The sequence below is a fragment of the Marmota flaviventris genome, chromosome 5 (genome assembly GCF_047511675.1).
Source record: "Marmota flaviventris isolate mMarFla1 chromosome 5, mMarFla1.hap1, whole genome shotgun sequence".
NCBI classification, from domain to species: domain Eukaryota; kingdom Metazoa; phylum Chordata; class Mammalia; order Rodentia; family Sciuridae; genus Marmota; species Marmota flaviventris.
In genome coordinates, this window is record NC_092502.1 from 110,819,484 (window position 1) to 110,841,407 (window position 21,924).

The 21,924-nt window shown below is 36.7% G+C and overlaps 3 protein-coding genes across 11 annotated transcripts in view; 2 read left to right on the forward strand and 1 right to left on the reverse strand.

The window, feature by feature from the left end:
• The window catches only part of Rad17 (RAD17 checkpoint clamp loader component), a 35,682-nt gene extending 28,128 nt beyond the window's left edge, over positions 1-7,554 (reverse strand). Inside the window, exons 1-4 of one of the 7 annotated variants that reach the window (XM_071612527.1) lie at positions 7,454-7,554; positions 6,170-6,294; positions 3,562-3,813; positions 3,037-3,120 (exon numbers count right to left, since the gene is read on the reverse strand). In XM_071612527.1, the coding sequence (XP_071468628.1) occupies positions 3,037-3,120; positions 3,562-3,813; positions 6,170-6,294; positions 7,454-7,469 (477 nt within the window). In that variant the 5' untranslated portion in view covers positions 7,470-7,554. Of the gene's footprint in view, positions 1-3,036; positions 3,121-3,561; positions 3,814-6,169; positions 6,295-6,930; positions 7,357-7,453 lie in introns of those variants that run through there. The other 6 variants (XM_027951587.2, XM_071612532.1, XM_071612531.1 and 3 more) reach the window with 6 other exon arrangements.
• A 35-nt stretch (positions 7,555-7,589) lies between these two features.
• Ak6 (adenylate kinase 6) lies at positions 7,590-20,842 on the forward strand. 3 transcript variants are annotated; one of them, XM_027951595.2, is made up of 5 exons: positions 7,590-7,776; positions 9,997-10,089; positions 15,780-15,838; positions 15,953-16,098; positions 20,325-20,842. In XM_027951595.2, exons 1-5 carry the CDS (start codon positions 7,683-7,685, stop codon positions 20,515-20,517), a joined length of 585 nt encoding a protein of 194 aa, XP_027807396.1. In that variant the 5' UTR covers positions 7,590-7,682; the 3' UTR covers positions 20,518-20,842. The 3 variants fall into 3 exon arrangements, 2 of the variants coding, with proteins under 2 accessions (XP_027807396.1, XP_027807397.1); XM_027951596.2 differs by lacking the exon at positions 7,590-7,776 and adding an exon at positions 7,846-7,940; XR_011707620.1 differs by lacking the exons at positions 7,590-7,776; positions 15,780-15,838; positions 20,325-20,842 and adding an exon at positions 8,139-8,227 and having other exon boundaries at positions 15,953-16,038.
• On the forward strand, positions 9,999-11,880 carry Taf9 (TATA-box binding protein associated factor 9). The gene is made up of 2 exons (XM_027951594.2): positions 9,999-10,089; positions 10,843-11,880. Exon 2 carries the CDS (start codon positions 10,860-10,862, stop codon positions 11,655-11,657), a length of 798 nt encoding a protein of 265 aa, XP_027807395.1. The 5' UTR covers positions 9,999-10,089; positions 10,843-10,859; the 3' UTR covers positions 11,658-11,880.
• Positions 20,843-21,924: the final 1,082 nt, after the last annotated feature.

The following is a 21,924-nucleotide window of genomic DNA, read 5'->3' on the forward strand; positions in this document are numbered from 1 at the left end:
TTCTTTATTTAGGTTTTTAAAATTTTATTTATTTATTTCAATTAGGTATATATGACAGCAGAATGCATTTTGATTCATTGTATACAACTGCAGCACAACTTTTCATTTCTCTGGTTGTACACGATGTAGCGTCACACCATATGTGCAGTCAGACATATGGTGTGATGTACTTAGGGTAATGATGTCCATCGCATTCCACCATCTCTTCAAATCCATTATCTTACCCTAAACCACACAGTTAGAGCTACATGCCAGACAGAAAGGAGCCTGACTCAAGAAAGAAGGATGTGTTCTCATCAAAGCATCTAAAATACCACTCCTTCATCTCAAAGTTGAAAATTTAAAGGAAACCCTAATGCAAACAATGGACTTTGGCTGTCAGTGACACATTAATGCAAGTTTACCAATATTAACAAATGTACCAATCTGGTGGAGATCTTGATAACAAGTGTGGTTATGCACATTTGGGGGCAGAGGATATTTGAAAAATCTCTTATCTTCTGCTCAATTTTGCTATAAATCTAAAATTGCTCTAAAAAAAAAAAATAAAGCCTACTAAAAAATTAAAGGAGCCAAGTGCAGTGGTGCAGGCATGTAATCCCAGTGGCTCAGGAGGCTAAGGCAGGAGGATCATGAGTTCAAAGCCAGCCAAAGCAAAAGCAAGGCTTTGAACAACTCAGTAACTCTAAATAAATAAATACAAGGGCTGGGGTTGTGGCTCAGTGGCAGAGTACATGCCTTCTATGTGTGAGGCACTGGGTTAGATTTTTCAGCACCGCATATAAATAAAAACATCAACACCTACAAAAATATTACAAATAAATAAAATACAAAATAGGGCTGGGGATGTGGCTCAGTGGTTGAGTGCCCCTGAGTTCAATCTCTGGTACCAAAAAAAAATTCAAGAAAAAGATTAAGAATTCATCTTGCTTTTTCAGTTGAAACTGTATTTCAAAGTAACTAGTCCTAGCTAGTAATGGCAAAGTTTTCTTTCAAAGAAAAATGCTTGCTAATTAACAAAAAAGAAAAATGCCTATTATTAATTCCAGAAATAACAGAATTATTAGAAAACAACCATTCAAAACCCTAATTACATAAGTGATTCAGGTAAGGATCAAAAATAGATGCTAGGGCTGGGGATGTGGCTCAAGCGGTAGCGCGCTCGCCTAGCATGCGTGCAGCCCGGGTTCGATCCTCAGCACCACATACAAACAAAGAGGTTGTGTCTGCCAACAAGAAAATAAATATTAAAAAATAAAAAAAAAAAAATAGATGCTAAACCAGGTGCAGGAACACACTCCTGTAATCCCAGGGATTTGGGAGGCTGAGGTTAAGATAATCATGAGTTCAAAGTCATCGTCAGCAACTGTGTGAGGTTCTAAGCAACTCAGCAAGACCCTGTCTCTAAATTAGAAATATAAAAAGGGCTGGGGATGTGACTCAGTGGTTAAGTGCCCCAGTACCAAAAAACAAAAACAAAAAAATTTTAGGTTACAGGAAATGTAAATACAGGACAGAAAAAGTTCACCATCATCAGAAGGAAACAACCTGACAAATTCAGAATGTGAGGCCTCCATCAGCCTACAGGCCTCATTCTCTCTCTCTTTTTTTATTTTGCAATACTGGAAATTGAACCTAAGGGCACTTTACTGAGCTACATCCCCAGCCATTTTTATTTTTTTTGAGGCAAAGTCTTGCTAAGTTGCTGAGGCTGGCCTCAGCCTTATAATCTTCTACCTCACTTCCTGAGAAGCTGAATTACAGGTATGTACCACCTTGCACGACCCTGGGTCTCTTCAATTAAGTCAATGTCTTAGAGAAAAAGAGAAGATAAATCCAAAAAATAAAATAAAATAAACCTAAGGGATATAATAATCAAACACAATGTGTGGTCCTTGATTAGATCCTAGTTGAAACAAACTGGTAAAATGAATTTTCGGAACAAATGAATGTGAATATGAACTGATTATTAGATAACATTAGGACATTACAGTTAATTTTATTAAACACAATAATAATATGTATAATTAATTAGTAAATTTCTAAAGAGAAGCATACTGAAGTATCTATAAGTCTGATCGAATGTCACAATATTCATAATTTACTATAAAATGCTTACAGGAGAAAATGGTGGGTATATTATGGATATATGAGTACTTCCATTTTTCTTTATGTATGAAGAGTCACAAGGTTTAAAAAGAGACTGAGAGAAGGAGAGAATATTTTACTTTGCCAGGGCTAAGCATAATTTTAGAAATAGGAAGTGAAACAAAAACTATCAGTCTAAAATGAATAAGACAGTTTTAGGCTATATTTAGGATGAAGATTAGTATGTAATTTGCCTGCAACTTTAGTGAGACAACCTGTTATGCTAAAGATACTAGAACCCCAATCAGCTTACTGTGCCTTATTGCTGATGATAGGACAGTAGAAGGAAAAGGTGGTACAAATCAAGGGGGAAACTCCAAGTATCTGAGTCTTAGGACCTTTATTTCCTAAGTCAGGAAACTTTCTATTGGAGGTTGTCTGATTTTACCTAAATGAAATTATCATAAAAGACTAACTTCTTTTGCTTTTTGTTTTTGGTACCAGGATTGAACCAATGGTTGCTTAATCACCGAGGCACTTCTCTAATCCTTTTTTTTTATTTTGAGACAGAATCTCACTAAGTTGCTTAGGTCCTCACTAAGTTGCTGAGGCTGACCTGAAACTTGCAATCCTCTGCCTCAGCCTCCCAAGTCTCTTGGACTACAGGCATCACCACAACACCAGTGAATATTAGTTTTTTGCGACATATTGTTAAGTCAGAGAAACATTTGACGTTAATTCCCTTCCCCTCCTTTTCAGCTCGGTGGAGGGGGGGGGGGGGGACTGAACCCAGGGGAGCTTTAATACTGAGCTACACTCCCAGTCCTTCTTTATTTCTCATTTTGAGATAGGATTTTGCTAAGTTGCCAAGGCTGGCCATGAATTTGTGATCCTCCTGCCTCAGTTTTAATGTTAAAATATTTTAAAACACATTTCTTATTTAATTACCTGTTTTGATTGTCTTTCCAACACTTCAGCTTTTAACCAGGTTTCAACTTCTTCAATTTTCTTTTTATGCACAGCAAGCTCATGCTAAGATAAAAATTTCAGTTAAAAATTTTTTTCTAACTCATTGATTTTTTGGTATATCAGCACCTATTAACCTAAACATTTTTAGTGAAAAAAAAGTAAAACATTAACATGCTATATTGGAATAGAGTCTTTTGGACTATACTTGAATTTTTAGATTATTCTGGAAAAAACTCTATCCTTATACTGCTATCACTGTATAATTTTGGATAAGTCTGCAATTATAAAACTTTTGAAAATCCAGAAATACATTTAAGGTAGGGAATAGACAGAGTATTACTGCTGATAAAATGCCTTAGAACATTAAAAATAATCTAGAAATTTGTTTTTTTCTCCTTACTTCACTTAGTTTCTTATAACTAAAAATTTGAAAATGGACATTCCTCTCCTTCCCATCCATCCTGAAATTAAATTATGTAGACATCTTTGTATGCTATTTAGTACCTGAGTTTCTGGCTTATATTTATCCACCCATGGTTCATTTTCAGAAAGATATTCTTTTGAGTTTTCTAGACCAAAAATCTGTTCTGAGGAAGATAGCTTTCCTCTTTTTCTAGCTGGAAATCTGCTACTTTCTAATGCAGGAGGCACATATTTTCTTCTATGACTTGAGTTATTCACACCTAAAGGTGTTGCAGTAGAGACAACTGTATTCTCTGAAAAATCATCAAATGCTGGGTCTACCCAGTCTATTACCTGAAAAAAAAAAAAAACAAAAACCCTATGTTAACCATTATTACATTTTTCAATCTTTTCCCTATATAATTGAACTACTCTAAAAAGAAAATATTCATAAATTAAAAAATAAAAATCTCACAAATTATTTTTATATAAAACTTGCTGTTACATTAATAGACAATTAATAGAAATAAAATATCATACATAAATTTTAATCTTTCCAGGATAAAGAATGATTTTTCTTAACTCTTGGATGACTGAAACATAAATACTAAAATGACCTATTAAAAAAGCAGAACAAAATAATTAATATTATTTTAACTAGACATAGCAGTAAGAAGAATAACACTTCTGCCTGACAGGTTAATATATTAAAAAACTAAGAACCATTTCATAATCCAAATAATACATATCAACCTTAAGACTGCAAAAATAGGGCTGGGGTGTGGCTCAGTGGTAGAGCGCTCACCTAGAACATGCAAGGCCCTGGGTTTGATCCTCAGCGCCTCAAAAATAAATAAATAAAATCAAGGTATGTGTCCAGCTACAACTAAATATTAAAATTAAAAAAAAAAGACAAAGGTGAAGATTCTAATACTAACATTTACAATTATAACAGCACTATTTTTATTCAGTGCATGAAGCCACTAAAATTTTTTAAAGTGAGACAGGCTTTCCAAGGAAGATGAGATTTGTAATAGAAATACCCATGAAGAAAAGAATACTGGGGGGCTGGGGTTGTGGCTCAGTGGCAGAGCGCTTGCCTAGCATGTGTCAGGCACTGGATTCGAGTCTCAGCACTACATATGAATAAATAAAACAAATGTCTATTGACAACTAAAAAAAATTTAAAAAAAAAAGAGTACTAGAATAATAGAGCAGGAAAATCAGTAAATTCTATTTCATGTTCTTCTTGTCTATAAAAACTGCTGACCTCTCTGATTTCTCTCCATAATTTCCTTTTCTTTAAAATCTTTTTTTTTTTTTTTTTTTTAATACCAAGGATTGAACCCAGGGGTGCTTAAACATTGAGTCACATCCCAAGCCTTTTATTTTTAAATTTGAGACAGGGTCTTGCTACATTGCTTAGGTCCTTGCCACATTGCTGAGGCTGGCCTAGAACTTGTGATTCTCTTGCCTCAGCCTCATTGGGATTACAGGTATGTGTTACCAGACTGACCTTAAAATCCTTGTTAACTGCATATAAAGATGCCGAATTAAAAAATTTTAACCTAGGGCTGAGGTTGTGGCTCAGTGGTAGAGCGCTTGCCTAGCATGTGTGAGGCACTGGGTTCGATTCTCAGCACCACATATAAATTAATAAATAAAATAAAGGTCCATCAACAACTAAAATATATTTAAAAAAAAATAAAAAGTTTTAACCTAAAAGTATTCTGGAGCATTAAAAAGGTTTTACTGATATAGCTACAATTTGAGCTGTCTACTAGATAATGCTACTCTCTAGAAGAAAAAGAACCAGAAGCTAGAGTAAAAGTAGGCTCAGGGGAAGCAATTTGGTGCTTATGAGTGTTTTATGAATGCTAGGTCACTCTTTGGTCCTTTTTTTTTTTTTTTTTTGATGGTGCTGGGAATAGACCCAGGGACTCACACATGCTAGGCAACCCCTCTACCACTGAGCTACATCCCCTACACTTCACTCTTCTTTGAAGACAGAGGGTTAGGAATATTAACAGCAGTGGGTAAAGAAGAAAGACCACTGGAAAAAAATTTAAATCACAGTAACCCAACATATTTCCTCCTAGTCAAAAGACTATCTCTGATAGTATCATTTTTGCCTTTCCACTATATTTAGAAGTATATGAAAACAATTCTTTGTTATAATTAAAACCTTTTATAGCAATTCTGATTTATTCTTTATATTTTAAAGTTTTATTTTTTACACAAGGTGGACTCCCATCAACTGGAGTGGAGGAGGGGGGGACACAGCCTCATCTATTTAAGATCAGAAAAAAATTAGAGCCACCAATAGGGAAATTGCTACCTTGATTGAACATGATATTGTCTGACCCCCATTCACACCCAAACAATTTTGCTGAGAACTGACATACAGAACCACATGAGGCAGAGCCTGTGGTTAATACCACTAATACCACTCATTTATCTTTCCACTTATGCTCTTTCCTTAAAAAGTTTTCAGCCTTTTTCTTGTGACTGGGATTCTAAAAACTTTTTCAAAATTAAGTTTGTGGTTGTAGTGTACAGTTTCATAACTTATGACTAGACTATTTAGATCACTAACTACAACAAATACTGGGCACCATTACTTTATAGCAATGTTAAATCATTAAGAACATATAAAAAATTTGTAATTCTTTTTAGGCAATTTTTATATGGCTATTTTAGTGTTTCATACCTTTGTGGAAGATACCTTTGGTCTAAGAAAAGTTTTTGACATTATAAACTTTAATAGTTTCCATCCGTAGTATACAACCTGTAGTGCATGAAAGTATAATTCACCTGGGCAGGGGAGAAAAACACCTCAAATCAAAAAAGAAAAAAAGAACTGTAAATATAGACTTATAGTAGTCATTTTATACTGATATAATCAACATAATAACCTTTAAGACCAACAACTAGTGAGAGATAATGTAGTAAATGTATAAGATCAAAATGCTAAAATGTTTCAAATTTAATGACTGTGACTGTATCAAATAACTATTTGTGCTGTTATAAAATTTTTCATGTGAACTCAGTGACATATTAAACAGAAAACCACATATTTGTGCACCTACTTTTGTCATAAAGAAAAATAAAACAATCCTATTTGAGCAATTTTATGCTGAAAATTGAAGTTTTTTCCACTTCAAATCAGTTCATTTCCAAATTTCAAAAAAGGAAAATACAATGATTTCAGGCTATCACTCAGTTTGGACAACTAATTTAAATCCTACTGAAAATTATTTCTACTACTGTCTTCATTATTTGAACATGTAATTATAGAATTTCTTGGTGTTTTTCAGCTTTCCTAATTCCTTAATGCTTCTATGAACTAGTGAATTGAGTAAATTAGCTAGGAAACTTTTAAGCCTACAAACCCGTACATTCGAAGATGTGCTTAACTATTTTGTGGTTTGGAGGCACACACAAACTATAAAGTAAAACACTTCCACATACCAGAAAACAAATTGTTCACCTCGCACACCTAAACAGTTCCCGATTAGATTGTAAAGTTTCAAAAAATTATGTTGATGAAAAAAAATTATTTGTAAACAGTTGGCAGGTCGAAATAGAAGACGCGGACTTTTTAAGGTCAGGAGTCTCCTCTTTGAAAAAAAGATGACAATCACCTCCTTTAAAAAGCAGGTAACTGTCCCTGACGATGTCAGGTTTTTGAAACAGACTTCACAGGTAGAAGAGACCTTCAAGACTACTTCTAGCAAACCTACCACCATCTCACATACTACATAGAGGGCAAAACGATCGGACATTCACTCCCAGAAAACTCAGCAACCAGCGACGAGCCGGACTCGCAAGTTCCGCTCTAGGTCAGAGCTCGGCACCCCCATCCTTCTAATCCCCAAATGGGATGGGCGGTTCAGGAGGAGGAGCGACGAGAGGCCGAGCAGGCGTGAAGGCAGAGATGGCCTCGAGTCTCTAGGACATATAAGAAATACAGCCGCAGCCGCGGCGGTCTTACTTTCTAGGAGCTGCATCCCCTCCTGGGCGGAAAGGAACCGAGGAGCCCAGACTCTTCTCCAGGTGGAAGGGTAGCCTCCAGTTCCTTTCCCGGCTCAGCACCCAGCCTTTTGGAGGTCCCGCCTCCTGGGGACCTTCCAGACTGCCCGACGCTTCTGCGACGCAGCTCGAAGGGAGGGGCCACCAGGGGAGAAAGTGACTTAGGCACCCAACATAATGCCTGACCCGAAATGCAGACCGGAGTTGTGCCTCTGAATGCGATCATGCAATGGAAACGTGTCATAAAAGGCCACGTAAATAATGGTCAGTGGCTGGGTTGCGGAGGTGAGTCGACAACGCTGCGCGGGGCCTCGAGGACCCCAAGGCTCCAGGCGCTTGCAGCTGCCTCCCGCTTCCGGCTCCTCTCCCTACTGCGCTGAGCGCGTGAGCCCAGGCGCTTGTGTGGTCGCTGTGGAGGACTATGTTGTTACCGAACATTCTGCTCACCGGTTAGCGCGCGCAGCCGGGAAGGGGCTGGGCGGAGGGGCAGGCAAGGTTGGCCTTTGCTCTGGACTGCAAGTGTTCCAGACCGGGCAAGTTGAGGGCCTCGTGGCGTGGCGTGGCGGTCGTTGGGGCCTGAGGACCGGGTCCTCGCGACCGTTGCGGGAGGGGGGAGGGGACGCGGAACGTTAATTCCGTTGGCCAGTCGCTCCTCGGTGAGGTGGAGAGGTAGACGGATTCGGCTCTCCCGTCTTGCGGGCTGCTTCGTCTTTTCGGATCTGTTTTTTGGCTTTTGGTTGGTGGTTTTTGTTTGTTTGTTTGTTTGTTTTCTGTGAAATGGGCTGTCGATTCTTCGGCAAGGTTGGGTCTGGGTTTTTATTGAGGTGATGTAAGAGTATCTGGCCTTCGTAGATATACTAATGGTGGGTGGCTTGTTCCGTAGGCCTTCCTGGGTCGACTCTTTTCTCCTTTGTATCTGAGAAACAAACACTCCTCAGATTCGATTTTGGTAAATGAATTCAGATGTTTGTGGAGTGGTGTGACTAATTTACTGTATATGTTTTGTTGAGTTAGTATCGGAGTTTTTTTTTTTTTTTTTTAATGTTAAAAATGGTGTCTCCTGAACGTCTCTGGTCGTTTTTCGTGTAGGTGTGCGTGTGGGGTTCTTTTCGGTATTCTCAGGGTGCATATTATCAGTAAAGGGAACTGAAATGCAGCGTAGTAATTTTAAACAATATCTTCGCTTATTATTTAACTCTCAGAATACTCATTAAGTCCTAACAGTTAATAGGACCATACTCAAAGATCTAATGGTTGTATATGTTATCGCAACATACACAAAAGTTGAAGTATCTTTGTGAAAATAAAGCAGTAAAAGTTTTTTAATATATATATTTTTAGTTGTGGATGGACCTTTATTTTGTTATATGTGGTGCTGAGACTGAACCCAGTGCCTCAGAAATGCTAGGCAAGCGCTTTACCACTGAGCTACAACCCCATCATAAAGTTTTATCATTTAACAATTCGTAAACTTGTTGGCGGCACGCGAGTCTTGCCAGTTTCTGAGTGCCGCAGATTAACCACTCAATCAGTGAATATTTAGCCTTTAAGATTCCTTAAAGGTGCCGGATGTGGTGGCGCAAACCCTGTAATTCCCAGCGATTTGGGAAGCTGAGGCAGGAAGATTCCCCAGTTCAAAGCCAGCCTCAGCAATTTAGTGAGACTTTGTCTCCAAGTAAAACAAAAGGGCCCGAGTATGTGGCTCAGTGATTAAAGGCTCTGGGTTCAATCCCTAGTACCAAAAAAAAAAAAAAAAAGTTCCTTAAGGGGAAGATTTTACAACGTCTAATTTTCATGGGTCAGACATAGTGTCCTGGCTTTTTAAGCCATATTTTTAAAAATTTTGTGCTTGCATTTTATTGAAAATACGTTGAGCCAGAGTTCAATCAAATCATGTTGTCTTTAAGCATATGGAGACTTGATTTTATTCCTTTAATTACAATGCTCAGATTTAATCATTTCAGTGGCATTAAACCTGAGCAGCTGAAAATTATGCACTTATCTTAGAATATAATTGTATTCAATATAGAAGGGGAAGGTGAAGAGCGATGTATAATACATATCTGTATACGACTTTTGCAACGATAATGTAAGAAATTGGTTTACAGTGGTTCTTTCTAGGGAAGAATAAAGAGTCCTCAGGGGTAATGAGACGTCCTTCATACCACTTAAAATTTTTTCATGAATGATTTCTTACTCCTATTTTTATTATTAAAGCAAATAACAATGGTAATATATTGGAGATGACTGGTTTTATTCTGGGCAGCTCCATGTTGGTGGCAGGCAGAATTTTGGTATAAGAGTCGCTCAAACCTATGCCAAATACATCAAGTGAGATTCTCACATATGGTCATCTCTGAGAAATTATAATTAGGTCATGGTGTATCTTCACATAGGATTGCTAATTAGGGAAATTTTAATATCAGTTATTAAGAACTTTTAGGGCAGAAGGCAGCTGAAGTCTAGTATCTCATGAACAGTATTTTTCTGTGGCTTGTCTTACAGGTACTCCAGGGGTTGGAAAAACTACACTAGGCAAAGAACTTGCATCAAGATCAGGACTGAAATACATTAATGTGGGTGATTTAGCTCAAGAAGGTAAGGGACATTTTGGTGTTAGTTTTTTTTTTTTTTTTTTTTTTTTAATAGTCAGTGAAGTGCTAGTACCACTAGGTGTTGTGAGTGTACAAAAAATAGAAGGAAACTATTGTTAAGAAATCTATGCCGTGTTGGGAACGCACATAAATAAAAAACATTTAAGTGTTCAAAGCTATGCCCTGTTTGACTATTTCCCTTCCCTCCCACAAAATTTCTAGCAATCCTGTAAACAGTAATAATTGGACTTAGATGAAATCTGAATATAAGATTAGATTTAAATGAAATCTGAATATGAGGAAGAATGTTTCGAGTTGAGCAGACAAAGGTTTGGATTGTGGTAAGCATATGTTTATGATAGTGAGTATATTGCTCTTACTGAAAGGACAGATTATTTTGAATTTACTAGTAAAGTGTGACTGTCCTGTGGTATTTAGTTGCATGCCTGTGTGACTATGTATATTCCCACAAGGGTGCATGTTTTTACTTAATTTACCCTGTTTACCCCTAATCTTTTATCACTCACATATTTGTGTCTTCATCTTTTTGTATTCTGCAGTTTATACAGAGTAGGATCTCAGTACATTTAAGTAAAGCAAACTTTAAGTATGCTTCATTAAAATGATGTAACATGTTTTAAATTTTGAGTGTAGTTTTAAATTTTTAACATTTTCAGAGAATTTTAAGTTCCTAACAGTTGCTGCTAAAGTATTTTGGTTTGATCTAATGCGCATATTTTTTTCAAATGATCTAAAGTTTGATCACCGGATATCATGGAGTCTGGCAAGATGGCTTCTCCCAAGAGCATGCCGAAAGATGCACAGATGATGGCACAAATCCTGAAGGATATGGGGATTACAGAATATGAGCCAAGAGTTATAAATCAGATGTTGGAATTTGCCTTCCGATATGTGACCACAATTCTAGATGATGCTAAAATTTATTCCAGCCATGCTAAGAAAGCTACTGTTGATGCAGATGATGTGCGATTGGCAATCCAGTGTCGAGCTGACCAGTCTTTTACCTCTCCTCCCCCGAGAGATTTTTTATTAGATATTGCAAGGCAAAGAAATCAAACCCCTTTGCCATTGATCAAGCCATATTCGGGTCCTAGATTGCCTCCTGATAGATATTGCCTAACAGCTCCAAACTATAGGCTCAAGTCTTTACAAAAGAAAGCATCTACTTCTGCAGGAAGAATAACAGTACCACGGTTAAGTGTTGGTTCAGTTACTAGCAGACCAAGTACTCCCACACTAGGCACACCAACCCCACAAACCATGTCTGTTTCAACTAAGGTAGGGACTCCAATGTCTCTAACAGGGCAAAGGTTTACAGTACAGATGCCTACTTCACAGTCCCCTGCTGTAAAAGCCTCAATTCCTGCAACATCAGCAGTTCAGAATGTTCTGATTAATCCATCATTAATTGGGTCCAAAAACATTCTTATTACTACTAATATGGTATCCTCACAAAATACTGCCAATGAATCATCAAATGCATTGAAAAGAAAACGTGACGATGATGATGATGATGACGATGATGATGATGATGACTATGATAATTTGTAATCTGGCTTTGATGCATGTAACCTGTAAACTTGGTCTTAAATCCATTGTACTGAAATTAAAGAAGCATGCTGGATGTTTTCAAGTTGTGTGTTAGAAAACTTAAGTAGTATTTAATGAGTAAATAATAGTTTTTATTCTTAATTGCAATGTTGAATTTTCTTTAATAGGACCAGTAATGGTTTTTCATCAGCCTTTATGTGTAAAAAATAAAGTTGTTAATTGATTTGTTTGGCAATTGGCAATTGTGTTTTTGCAAGCATTTTCTCCCTCATTGGCATAAGGAATAAGGGTTGTAACAGCTTCCAGTTAGTCTGTTCGTTACTACAACTAAAGTGTCACCTGTAGTGTCTTCAGATGTTTAAATTATAATCTCTGTTGTGTAAGTCATCCTTATGTGTTATCTCAGATTGCTGAAGTATTCCTGTGATTCCTTTGGAGAGACCTCTTGGGCAGGATTTTTATTCACAGTGACTGATTTTTTTCTTTTTCTTTCATTTGTACTGGAGATTGAACCCAAGGGTGCTTAACTTCTGAACCACATCCCTAGGCCCCCTTCTTGTTTTTTATTTAGAGACAGGGTCTCATTAGGTTGCCTACAGTCTTGCTAAGTTGCTGAGGCTGGCTTCAAATCTCACAGTCCTTATTTGCTTGAATTTATTATGTTCCTCAGTTGCCCAATTTCCAGGCTCCCCCCATCCTTTACCCTTTTAGCTATATTCTTATGTGGTGCTGAGGATCGAACCCAGGGCCTTGCACGTGGTTCGCGAGCACTCTACTGAGCCAAAACCCCAGCCCCTTCCTTTTCTTAAGGACCCTTGGCATCTTCCATTTTCTCCCCCCATTTTTAAAGAAGTTCAATTTTTTTCTTACCCCTTTTCTCAACTCAGTTTTGAGAATCTTTGTCATATTCTTTGTACTGTAAGCCAATGACATACACATTTTTCATTCAGGTCTCGTATCTAGGTTATAGTTTTTAAAACTTAAGAGTTTATTTTTGGTGGTACTAGGGGTTGAACCCAAGGGCAGCTCTACCACTGAACTACAAACCCAGCCCTGTTTTATTTTAAAACTGGGTTTTGCTAAATAGCTTAGGCTGGCCTCAGACTTGCTATCCTTTTCCCTTAGTCTGGAGTAGCTGGGATTACATGTGTGCCCAGCTTGCCCTCACTTTCATACTTTAGTTTTTTTATTATTTTTTCATTTATGTCATCAAGAATCAAACCAGGGCCTTTGTGTATGCTAGAAAAGCATTCTACCACTGAGCTATTCCTACAGCCTCCCGCCCCACCTTTTTAAAGTGGTGGTATATGTTAAGAAAAACTAGGCAATCATCTATAAAGCTTTGGTTCTTAAGGGGAGGTGTAGTTTTTCCCTTTAGGATTTTTAAAGATACTGTAGGGTATTGGTTATCACAACTTGGGGAAGGAAGGTGAGGGTTTGCTACTTAACTTCCAGTGCGTAGAGGCCAGGTATTCTGCTAAACCCTACAGTTCACTTGATATCCCTGTCTCCCACATCATAGCAGAGTTACCAGGCTCAAAATATCTGTTGTATATAGATGGAGAGACCCTGCTGTCAAGAAACAAGGCTTAAAAAAACATTGTGAGAACTTATCACCCTCATAATAATGTTGAATTGCTCTATTGTTTGAATCCTTACTCCACTTGGAACCATGGCAGGAAAAATTAACTGGGGAATTAAGCTTCTTAAAACTTCTGGGAATCCTACCTGTGTTACTATAAAAATGCTTGGGGCGGGGGTGTTTACCAGGGATTGAACCCAGTATCTTGCATGTATTAGGCAAGTACTCTACCCTTGAGCTACATTCCTTGCCTTTTTTTTTTTTTAAGGGGACAAGTTCTTTCTAGAGAGATTGGGCTCAAGCAGTCTCCTGCCTCAGCCTGTGGAGCAGCAGAAATGGCTAAGAATGTTTTTCTTGTTCTCCCATTCTGATTCCTCCCTACTTGTTGTCTTTTCTCATATGCAGTTATTTTGGTCATATAAGCATCTAATTTTCCTGCCATCGGTTTAATCAGTATACATAGCCTAATCCTAATCCCAGGGTTATGTCTAGGCAAAGTTATATGGTGACACTGGATCCATTTGTGCACGTGCATGTTGTACAACCTACAGCCTCAGGCCCAATGCTTATAATCTTTTATCTCTAACCCAGGAGTGGACAAGTTACTGCTCTATTTGTATGACTCAAGCTAAAGAAGCCCTGCAGAGCCTCTTGCCCTTTACAGAAAAGATGGTAAATCCCTGCTCTAACTCCCTCTGAATCTAACTTTTACCTATTGCTACCACCAGAAGCTTTTAAAGTTAATTCCTCCATTGGCCTCTCCTCTCCCTCCCACTGGTAATCCCATTCACTTAGGACTAGCAACTCCCTTATATTGATAATTCAGATTTATAATGAAAACAGTCCAATTTCTAGACACTAATTAGACATAACCATCTGGATAGTTCCCAGGCACACACCTTCAAGTTAGTATGTTTAAAACACATGCTCTGAAGTGCTTGACTCTTGTTGTCCACTCCTGATTCCTGCTTCCACACAGATCTACTTAGTCTCTAAATCTGATAGTTTCTCTTGAGACATCTATGAGTACCCTTGTCCCATCCCCACCATCATTGGTACTGTGCCTAGAATTTTCTATTAAATCTCTTCAGTGTCTCTTTTTTTATATATTCATTGATTTCCTTAGAAAAGGGTAAGGGTAGTAGAAAATGGCATGATTTAAACTTTTTATTTACATAATACTTACAAGCACTACAATTTACCTTCAGTCTTACCTGTAGCCACTCTCTTATTTCCACTTCAATGTACCCGCAATATACTACTATTCTCAAATCCTCTGGGTATTTTTAACATCCATGTCTTTATACATGTAATTCTCTACCAGTAGATGCCTTACAAAAAACTTAATTGTTCATAATAGCCAAACTATAAATTTGACTTCTAACTGAAACTAATTACAGTTATAAGCTTGTTGAATTGAGGCAAATGGGGTTAAATATGCTTCCAAAGGAGGTATTGGCAGCAGCAGGAAAATAAAGAATCTAGTATTCCAATATGATTAAAGAATACCTTCTACTTGAGAGTATAAGTTCTAGGATGATAGTTAAAACATGATTTTATAGTTTAATAAAATCTAGAGTTGCTGGAGTTGCAGCTCAGTAGTGCAGCACTTGCCTGTCACATATGAGGCGCTGGGTTTGATCCTCAGCGCCACATAAAAATAAATATATTGTGTCCGTCTACAACTAAAAATTTATATTAGAAAAAAATCTAGAAAGGTCTTTTAAGGTAAGAATTATCGTAAAACTGGCCCCACAATTGTTTTCTACAAATAATATATATAACAATTTTTAAAATAAACATGGAACTTTGATAAATTGATTTAATTTTCTAATTTTAAGTAATTTAATCGAGCTTTTTGATCTTGACTGTATTAAGATCCTGTGTATAGACAACTATAAATTTGGCTTTCAACTGAAATGTTTTGAAGTAGCTTTAAGTTTTTCCTCTTTTAGCATGATTTCCAGGTGACTTGTCTGTTTTCTCCCATTTTATTGTGAACTATTTGAGGGAAGTGTGTTTTGTTTATTTTGTTCACTATATACTTCATTATCTCTTTAGTCACCAGTACATGTATTTGATAAATGGTTTTGGAAATGAATGTTTAAAAGTTTAGACTATACTTCTTCATTAAAATACATTAAAATTGTTTAAGAAATTTTGCATTTCCACATTATAGTATAAAAACTTCAATTCCTAAAGTTAATGTTGGTATAAATGTCTATTTTAGATAGCATATATTTTAAAAGAGTTCAGAAGCCTTTTAGAGAAGGAATTAAAATATGAAGGAACCTTAGCATTTATTCCAGATTACTGCATGGTAAACTTGGCACTGTGGTGCACCTCTGTAATCCCAGTGACTGGGAAGGTTGAGGCAGGAAGATTGCAAATTCAAGGCCAGCCTGGGCAACTTTTGAGACCTTGTCTCAAAATAAAAATAAAAATGGACTGGGGATGCAGCTCACTGGTAGTGCACTCTTGAGTTCAATCTCCAGTGTGGTGGGAGAAATTTTTAATAAGCTGATATAAATCTCTTTTAGGGCAGTTATATAATGGCTATGATGAAGAGTATGATTGTCCCATATTAGATGAAGATAGAGTAAGTATGACTTTCCAAGTATGCACTTATTTAATTTAAAAGGAAAGTTGTTCTCATTTTTCTTAGGAAGTGTTTATCTCTCTCTTTTTTTTTTTTTTTAAACATATCTTACAGGTAGTTGATGAGTTAGAAAACCAAATGAGAGAAGGTGGAACTATTGTTGATTACCATGGTTGTGATTTCTTCCCTGAACGCTGGTTTCACATAGTTTTTGTGTTGAGAACAGATAACAGTGTATTGTACAAAAGACTTGAAACAAGGTAAGAAAGAAAACATCTACTTCTTAAAGTATAATATAAACTTATATTTGAATTCCTGAAATTGGCAGAAATTATCATGGAAAAAAGTTTTTACTTGAAGATGTGGCCACTTTATTTGGTCTCACCAAATCTATGTAGTACTGTCATTTGGAATCTAAGACAGATGGATACATTTGTAAGACAGGTAAGTACTTTCTGAGTAAATTACATATCTTAGCTAACAATTTGATTGAATAAAATATGTGGGAAACCCATTTAACCATGTTTTTTTTCCTTGATACAATTCTTCCAAGGAAGAGAGCTAAACCAATGATGTTCTTTGCTTGAAAATTAGCCATTCAAATTATCTCCACATCAGGAATGGGAGAGCTTATGAAACACTAACATCATAAATCAACATTTCATAATCTTTATATTTGAGTTAATTCCACTTTTCATAATCTTTATATTTGAGTTAATTCCACTAATAGAGCATCAGATTTAACCAGAAAAAGGAATATTTAGAGAAATCTTTTTTCCATTTTTGTGTGTGAGGGTGGATACTAGGGATCAAACCCAGTTGCTTACACATGGTAGGCAAGCACTTTGCCACTGAGCTACCTTTCAGAAATTTTGTTTTGAGACAGGGTCTCACTAAGTTGCCTGAGGTGGCTTCAAGTTTGGCCATCTTCCTGCCTTAGCTTCCTGAATAGCTGGGATCTACCATCTTTTCAGCCAAGCTGTGGGCATATGGGAATCCAGAGGAAGTTACAGGGCAGTCTCAAACAAAAACTCTAAAATTTTACCTGAAGTCAAGTTCAGAATCTATAGTTCTCACTGACTCCAGTCAACCCTGACTGACCATTATTTGGGATGTGATACTTGTTAAAATACTTGCTCAATGAACTGCAGTAGCAAATATATAGGGAAAGTTGGTTGAGTTCTAGACCTTAAACTTTCATCTTTTTTCTAAAAGCAGTGAAAAACCATGAGTACTGGGACTGGGGGTATAGCTCAGTGGTAGAGTATGTATTTAGCATGTGGTTCAGTCCCTAGCATGCATACACACACACACACACACACAACAATTTAAAGAAAATTCTTTGAGAAGTAATAGAGATCATATGATACATGTGTATCTTTCAATTAAAACCATTGAACATTTTCATTAAAAACTGTTATAGATGGACACAATACCTTTATTTTATTTGCTTATTTTGTACATGGTGCCAGAGATCGAACCCAGTGCCTCACACATGCTAGGCAAGCGCTCTACCACTGAGCCACAACCCCGGTTGTGTTTTTGTTTTTTAACAATTGAAAAAGTTATAAAGTTTATCAACCTTTTTTTAAAAAACCTAATAGTGCTAGGCATGGTAGCACCTGCTTATAGTCCCAGCTACTCTGGAGACCAAGGCAAGAGGATTACAAGTTTGAGACCAGCTTCAACAATTTAGCAGGACCCTGGACTCTTATCTTTCAAAAAAGAAAAAAGAACTGGGGTGTAGCCCAGTGATTAAAATGCCCGAGATCAATCTAGTCAAGCACAAAAAAAAAAAAAACAGCAAACAAAATCTAGCTTTGAGATATAATTTCACAAACCATACAATTCACTTATTTAAAGTGTAAAAATCATGGGGTGTGGTGGCACACACCTATAATCCCAGAAATTTGAGAGTCACAATTTAGCACGACCCTAACCAACTTAATGAGACACTGCCTCAAAATAACAAAAAGGGTGGGTTCTGTTATTTATAAATACAAACTGTATTGATTTACCATGTTTATGCTCATTAAATATATAACCTTGAAGATCCTGGGGGGGCAGGGAAGAGTTGGGGATGTAGCTCAGTGGTAAAACACCCCTGGGTTCAATCCCCAATACCTAAAAAATAAAGTATATGATTCATTTTTAATGTTATGAAATTGTGCAATTATTACTACAACCAATCTTAGAAAATTTTTGTCACCTCAAAAAGAAATTCCACAGCCAGGTGCCGTGGTGCACACCTGTAATCCCAGCAGCTTGGGAGGCTGAAACAGGAGGATTACAACTTCAAAGCCAGCCTCAGCAAGGGCAAGGCACTAAGTAACTCAGTGAGACCCTGTTTCTAAATAAAAGACAAAATAGGACTGGGAATGTGGCTCAAGTGCCCCTGAGTTCAATCTCTGGTACCAAAAAAAAAGAAAACCCAGGGCTGCAGTTGTAGCTCAGTGGTTGAACATTTGCCTACCATAAAAATAAATGAATAAAAGTATTGTGCACCACATAAAAATAAATAAAGGTATTGTGTCCATCTACAACTAAAAAAAGAAATAAACCCATACCCATTAGCAGTCATTCATTATTTTCTCCCAGCCCCCCAATCCTAAGAAGCTAATAATCTGGTTTCTATCTATGATTTGCCAATTTTAGACATTTCATATAAATGAAATCATACATGATGTTTTTGTGGTTTAGCATAATGTTTTTAAGGGCCTGTAGCAGGTATCAGTATTTCATTTTATTATCAAATGATATTCTAATATATTTTAATATTTCAGTGGATCAGATAATGGACATTTAAGTTGACTATTATAATTGCTATGAACATTTATGTACTTTTTTTTTTTTTTTCCTGGTCCTGGGAATTGAACCCAGAAATACTTTACCACTAAGCTACATCTCCAGCCATTTTTATTTTTTGAGACAGGGTCTTGCTAAATTGCCCATGGTGTTTTTGAACTTGCCAAGGCCTCCCTTGGCCTCCCTAGTTGCTAGAATTACATAGATGCACCATCTCACTTGGTTTGCGCACATTTTTTTGTGTCAATATTATGTGTCCATTTCTCCTAGATATAGAAGAATTGACTTGATAGGTAATATGGTAACTCTATAATTAACCTTTTGAATTATGACCAGATTATTTTCCAAAGTTTCTGAACCATTTCATATTAACCCTAGTTATATATGAGGGTTCCAACAATTTCTGCATATTCTTACCCACATCTGGGTTTTTTTTGCCAATATGACAGTGTTCATTGTTTTTGGTTTGTACATACTTGATAGCTAAAAATGTTGAGCATCTTTTCATGTGCTTATAAGTTGTTTATATATTATACATGTAATATAAGTCCTTTATCAGATATTATTTGCATATATCCAAAATTTTTCAAAATAATTTTTTAGTCATAGATGGACAAAATATCTTTATTTTATTTATTTAATTTTTTATATGGTGCTGAGGATGGATCCCAGTGCCTCACGCATACGAGGCAAGTGCTCACATTGAGCTACAACCCTAGCCCCTCCAAATTTTTAAAACATCTCTATGGAGCTCTATTTAATTTTGATTGTTGTAATAGCTAACTAATTCAGGTTTGAATTTTTTAACTAGCTATTTAATTGGCTAATTTATATATTTACCTAAAGGTTACATAAGTTCATTTTTTCAGTATCTTTGTTTTGTTTGTTGGTACCAAGGATTGAGCCCAGTGGTGCTTTACCACTGAACTACATCACCAGCCCTTTTTATTTTTTATTTTGAGACTTAAGGCCTAACTAAATTGCTGAGGATGGCCTTGAACTGCCTCAGTCTCCTAGTCACTAGGATTACAATGTGTACCATCACGCCCAGTCCAATACCTTTTAAATTGGTAAATTCCACACACATTTGTATGATCAAGTATACAATTAGTATATGGTATTTATAAAATATTTCATTTTATATATGCCATCTGTTTGTTTTGTCTTAATCCTTTTGGAAATCTAGGACCATTGTTATAGTCATATATCTCATACTTGAGAGTCTGGCTTGAGGTCAGTAGGTACTCATCTGTTTAATTGCAAACCAAAATGTTGGTCTCATCAAGTATACTTATTTTAGCCCTCATATCAAAAGAGTATCAAATTTACAGGTACTAGTCCTTTTCCTTAGGTGAAGAGATTGTAGAGATTTTTGGGTGGAGGTGTTGGGGGGTCCCAGGGATTGAACTCAAGGGCGCTCAACCACTGAGCCACATGCCTAACCCTATTTTGTATTTTATTTAGAGACAGGGTCTCACTGAGTTGACTAGCGCCCAGCTTTTGCTGAGGCTGGCTTTGAACTCTCAGTCCTCTTGCCTCAGCCTCCTGAGCTGGGATTACAGGCATGCAGCTGTGAGAAATATTTTTATTTTTATGTATTCAAAAAAGTGTCCAATTTCTGGTATGTTCTTAAAACTATGGTTAATTCCTTTAGTTTGCTTAACCTTTCTTTGCCTTCTAGGGGTTATGGTGAGAAGAAATTAAAAGATAACATTCAGTGTGAGATTTTTCAAGTTCTTTATGAAGAAGCCATAGCATCCTACAAAGAAGAAATTGTGCATCAACTGTCCAGCAATAAACCAGAAGATCTAGAAGATAATATAAATCAGATCCTGAAATGGATTGAGCAGTGGGTCAAAGATCATAACACTTGACCGGCCACTTTACAGTCACTCTTATTGACACCTTTCTACCCACTTCATAGAAATTGTCCACATATTATTAAAATTATTATTAAATAATATTATTAAAATCATGTTGCAGGCCTAGCAGGTGCATAATGTAAAGGTTTGTGCCTGGGTCTCTCTTTCTCCACATGAAAGCTAAACAATGTCTAATATGAACATAATATTAAAAGTAAAAATTGTCATTTAATGCTTTAATTACTAAATAATAAATGACCAAAGGAGTTGATATTCTTTATGCTTATTATAGAAGAAAATGCAGATGATTTATTAAAAAATAAAGCATCAGAATATTGCTTTTTTTTTTTTAATTAAAGATTGGAAGTAGTAATACTTGTACTCTTTACAAAATTCAGAAGGTACAAAACAATATACTAGAAGGTAGATTTCCCTCCCAAGCATCCTTAGGTCTCCCAGGTCACATCTCTTTAGGAACTTTCCTGTGTGTCTGAATTCAGAGATTTTTATGCCTATAAAGCATGTGAATATACTTCCCCCTTCCCATGCTAGGGATTGAACCCAGGGCTACACACATTCCAGGCAAGTGTTCTACCACTGAGCCATGTCTCCAGGACTCTCCTCCCCCTTTTTCAATATTTTTGTAGTTGTAGATGACCTTTATTTTATGTATTTATATGAGGTGCTGAGGATTAACCCAGTGCCTCACACATGCTAGGCAAGTGGTGTACCACAGAGCCACAATCCCATCTCCAGCCCTTCTTTAAAAAAGAATACAGTAAGGGCTGCAGTTGTGGCTCAGTGATAGAGCACTTGCTTGACATGTGTGAGGCACTGGGTTCAATTCTCAGCAGAACATATAAATAAATAAAGGTCCATTGTCAACAACTTAAAATATATAAAATTAAAAGTAGGGGGGCTGGGAGTGTAGCTCAGTGATTAAGAGACCCAGAGTTCGATCCCCAGGATCAAAAATATAAAAAGAAAACAAGAATACAGTAGCATAGAATGCACATTTTTTTCATTTAAGATATTTGGAAATTATAAAATATAGACCTACTTTGTTTTTATTTTTTTTTTTTGCTAATTCATACAGTAAACCTTGCCATCTTAAAGTGTACAGTCTGGCACCAGGTGTGGTAGTGCATGCCTGTGATCCCAGCGATTCAGGAGGCTGAGGCAGGAGGATCACAAGTTCAAGGGCAGCCTCAATAACTTGGTAAGGGCCTAAGCAACTTGGATATTGTCTTAACAACAACAACAACAACAACAAAAAAAAAACGACTGGGGATATAGCTCAGTAGTAAAACCTCTGGGTTCAGTCCCCAGAACTAAAAAAATAAAATGTACAGGCTGGCTGGGGGTGTAGCTTTGTGGTAAATCATGTTCTTAGAATATGGGAGGCCACAGGCTCAATCC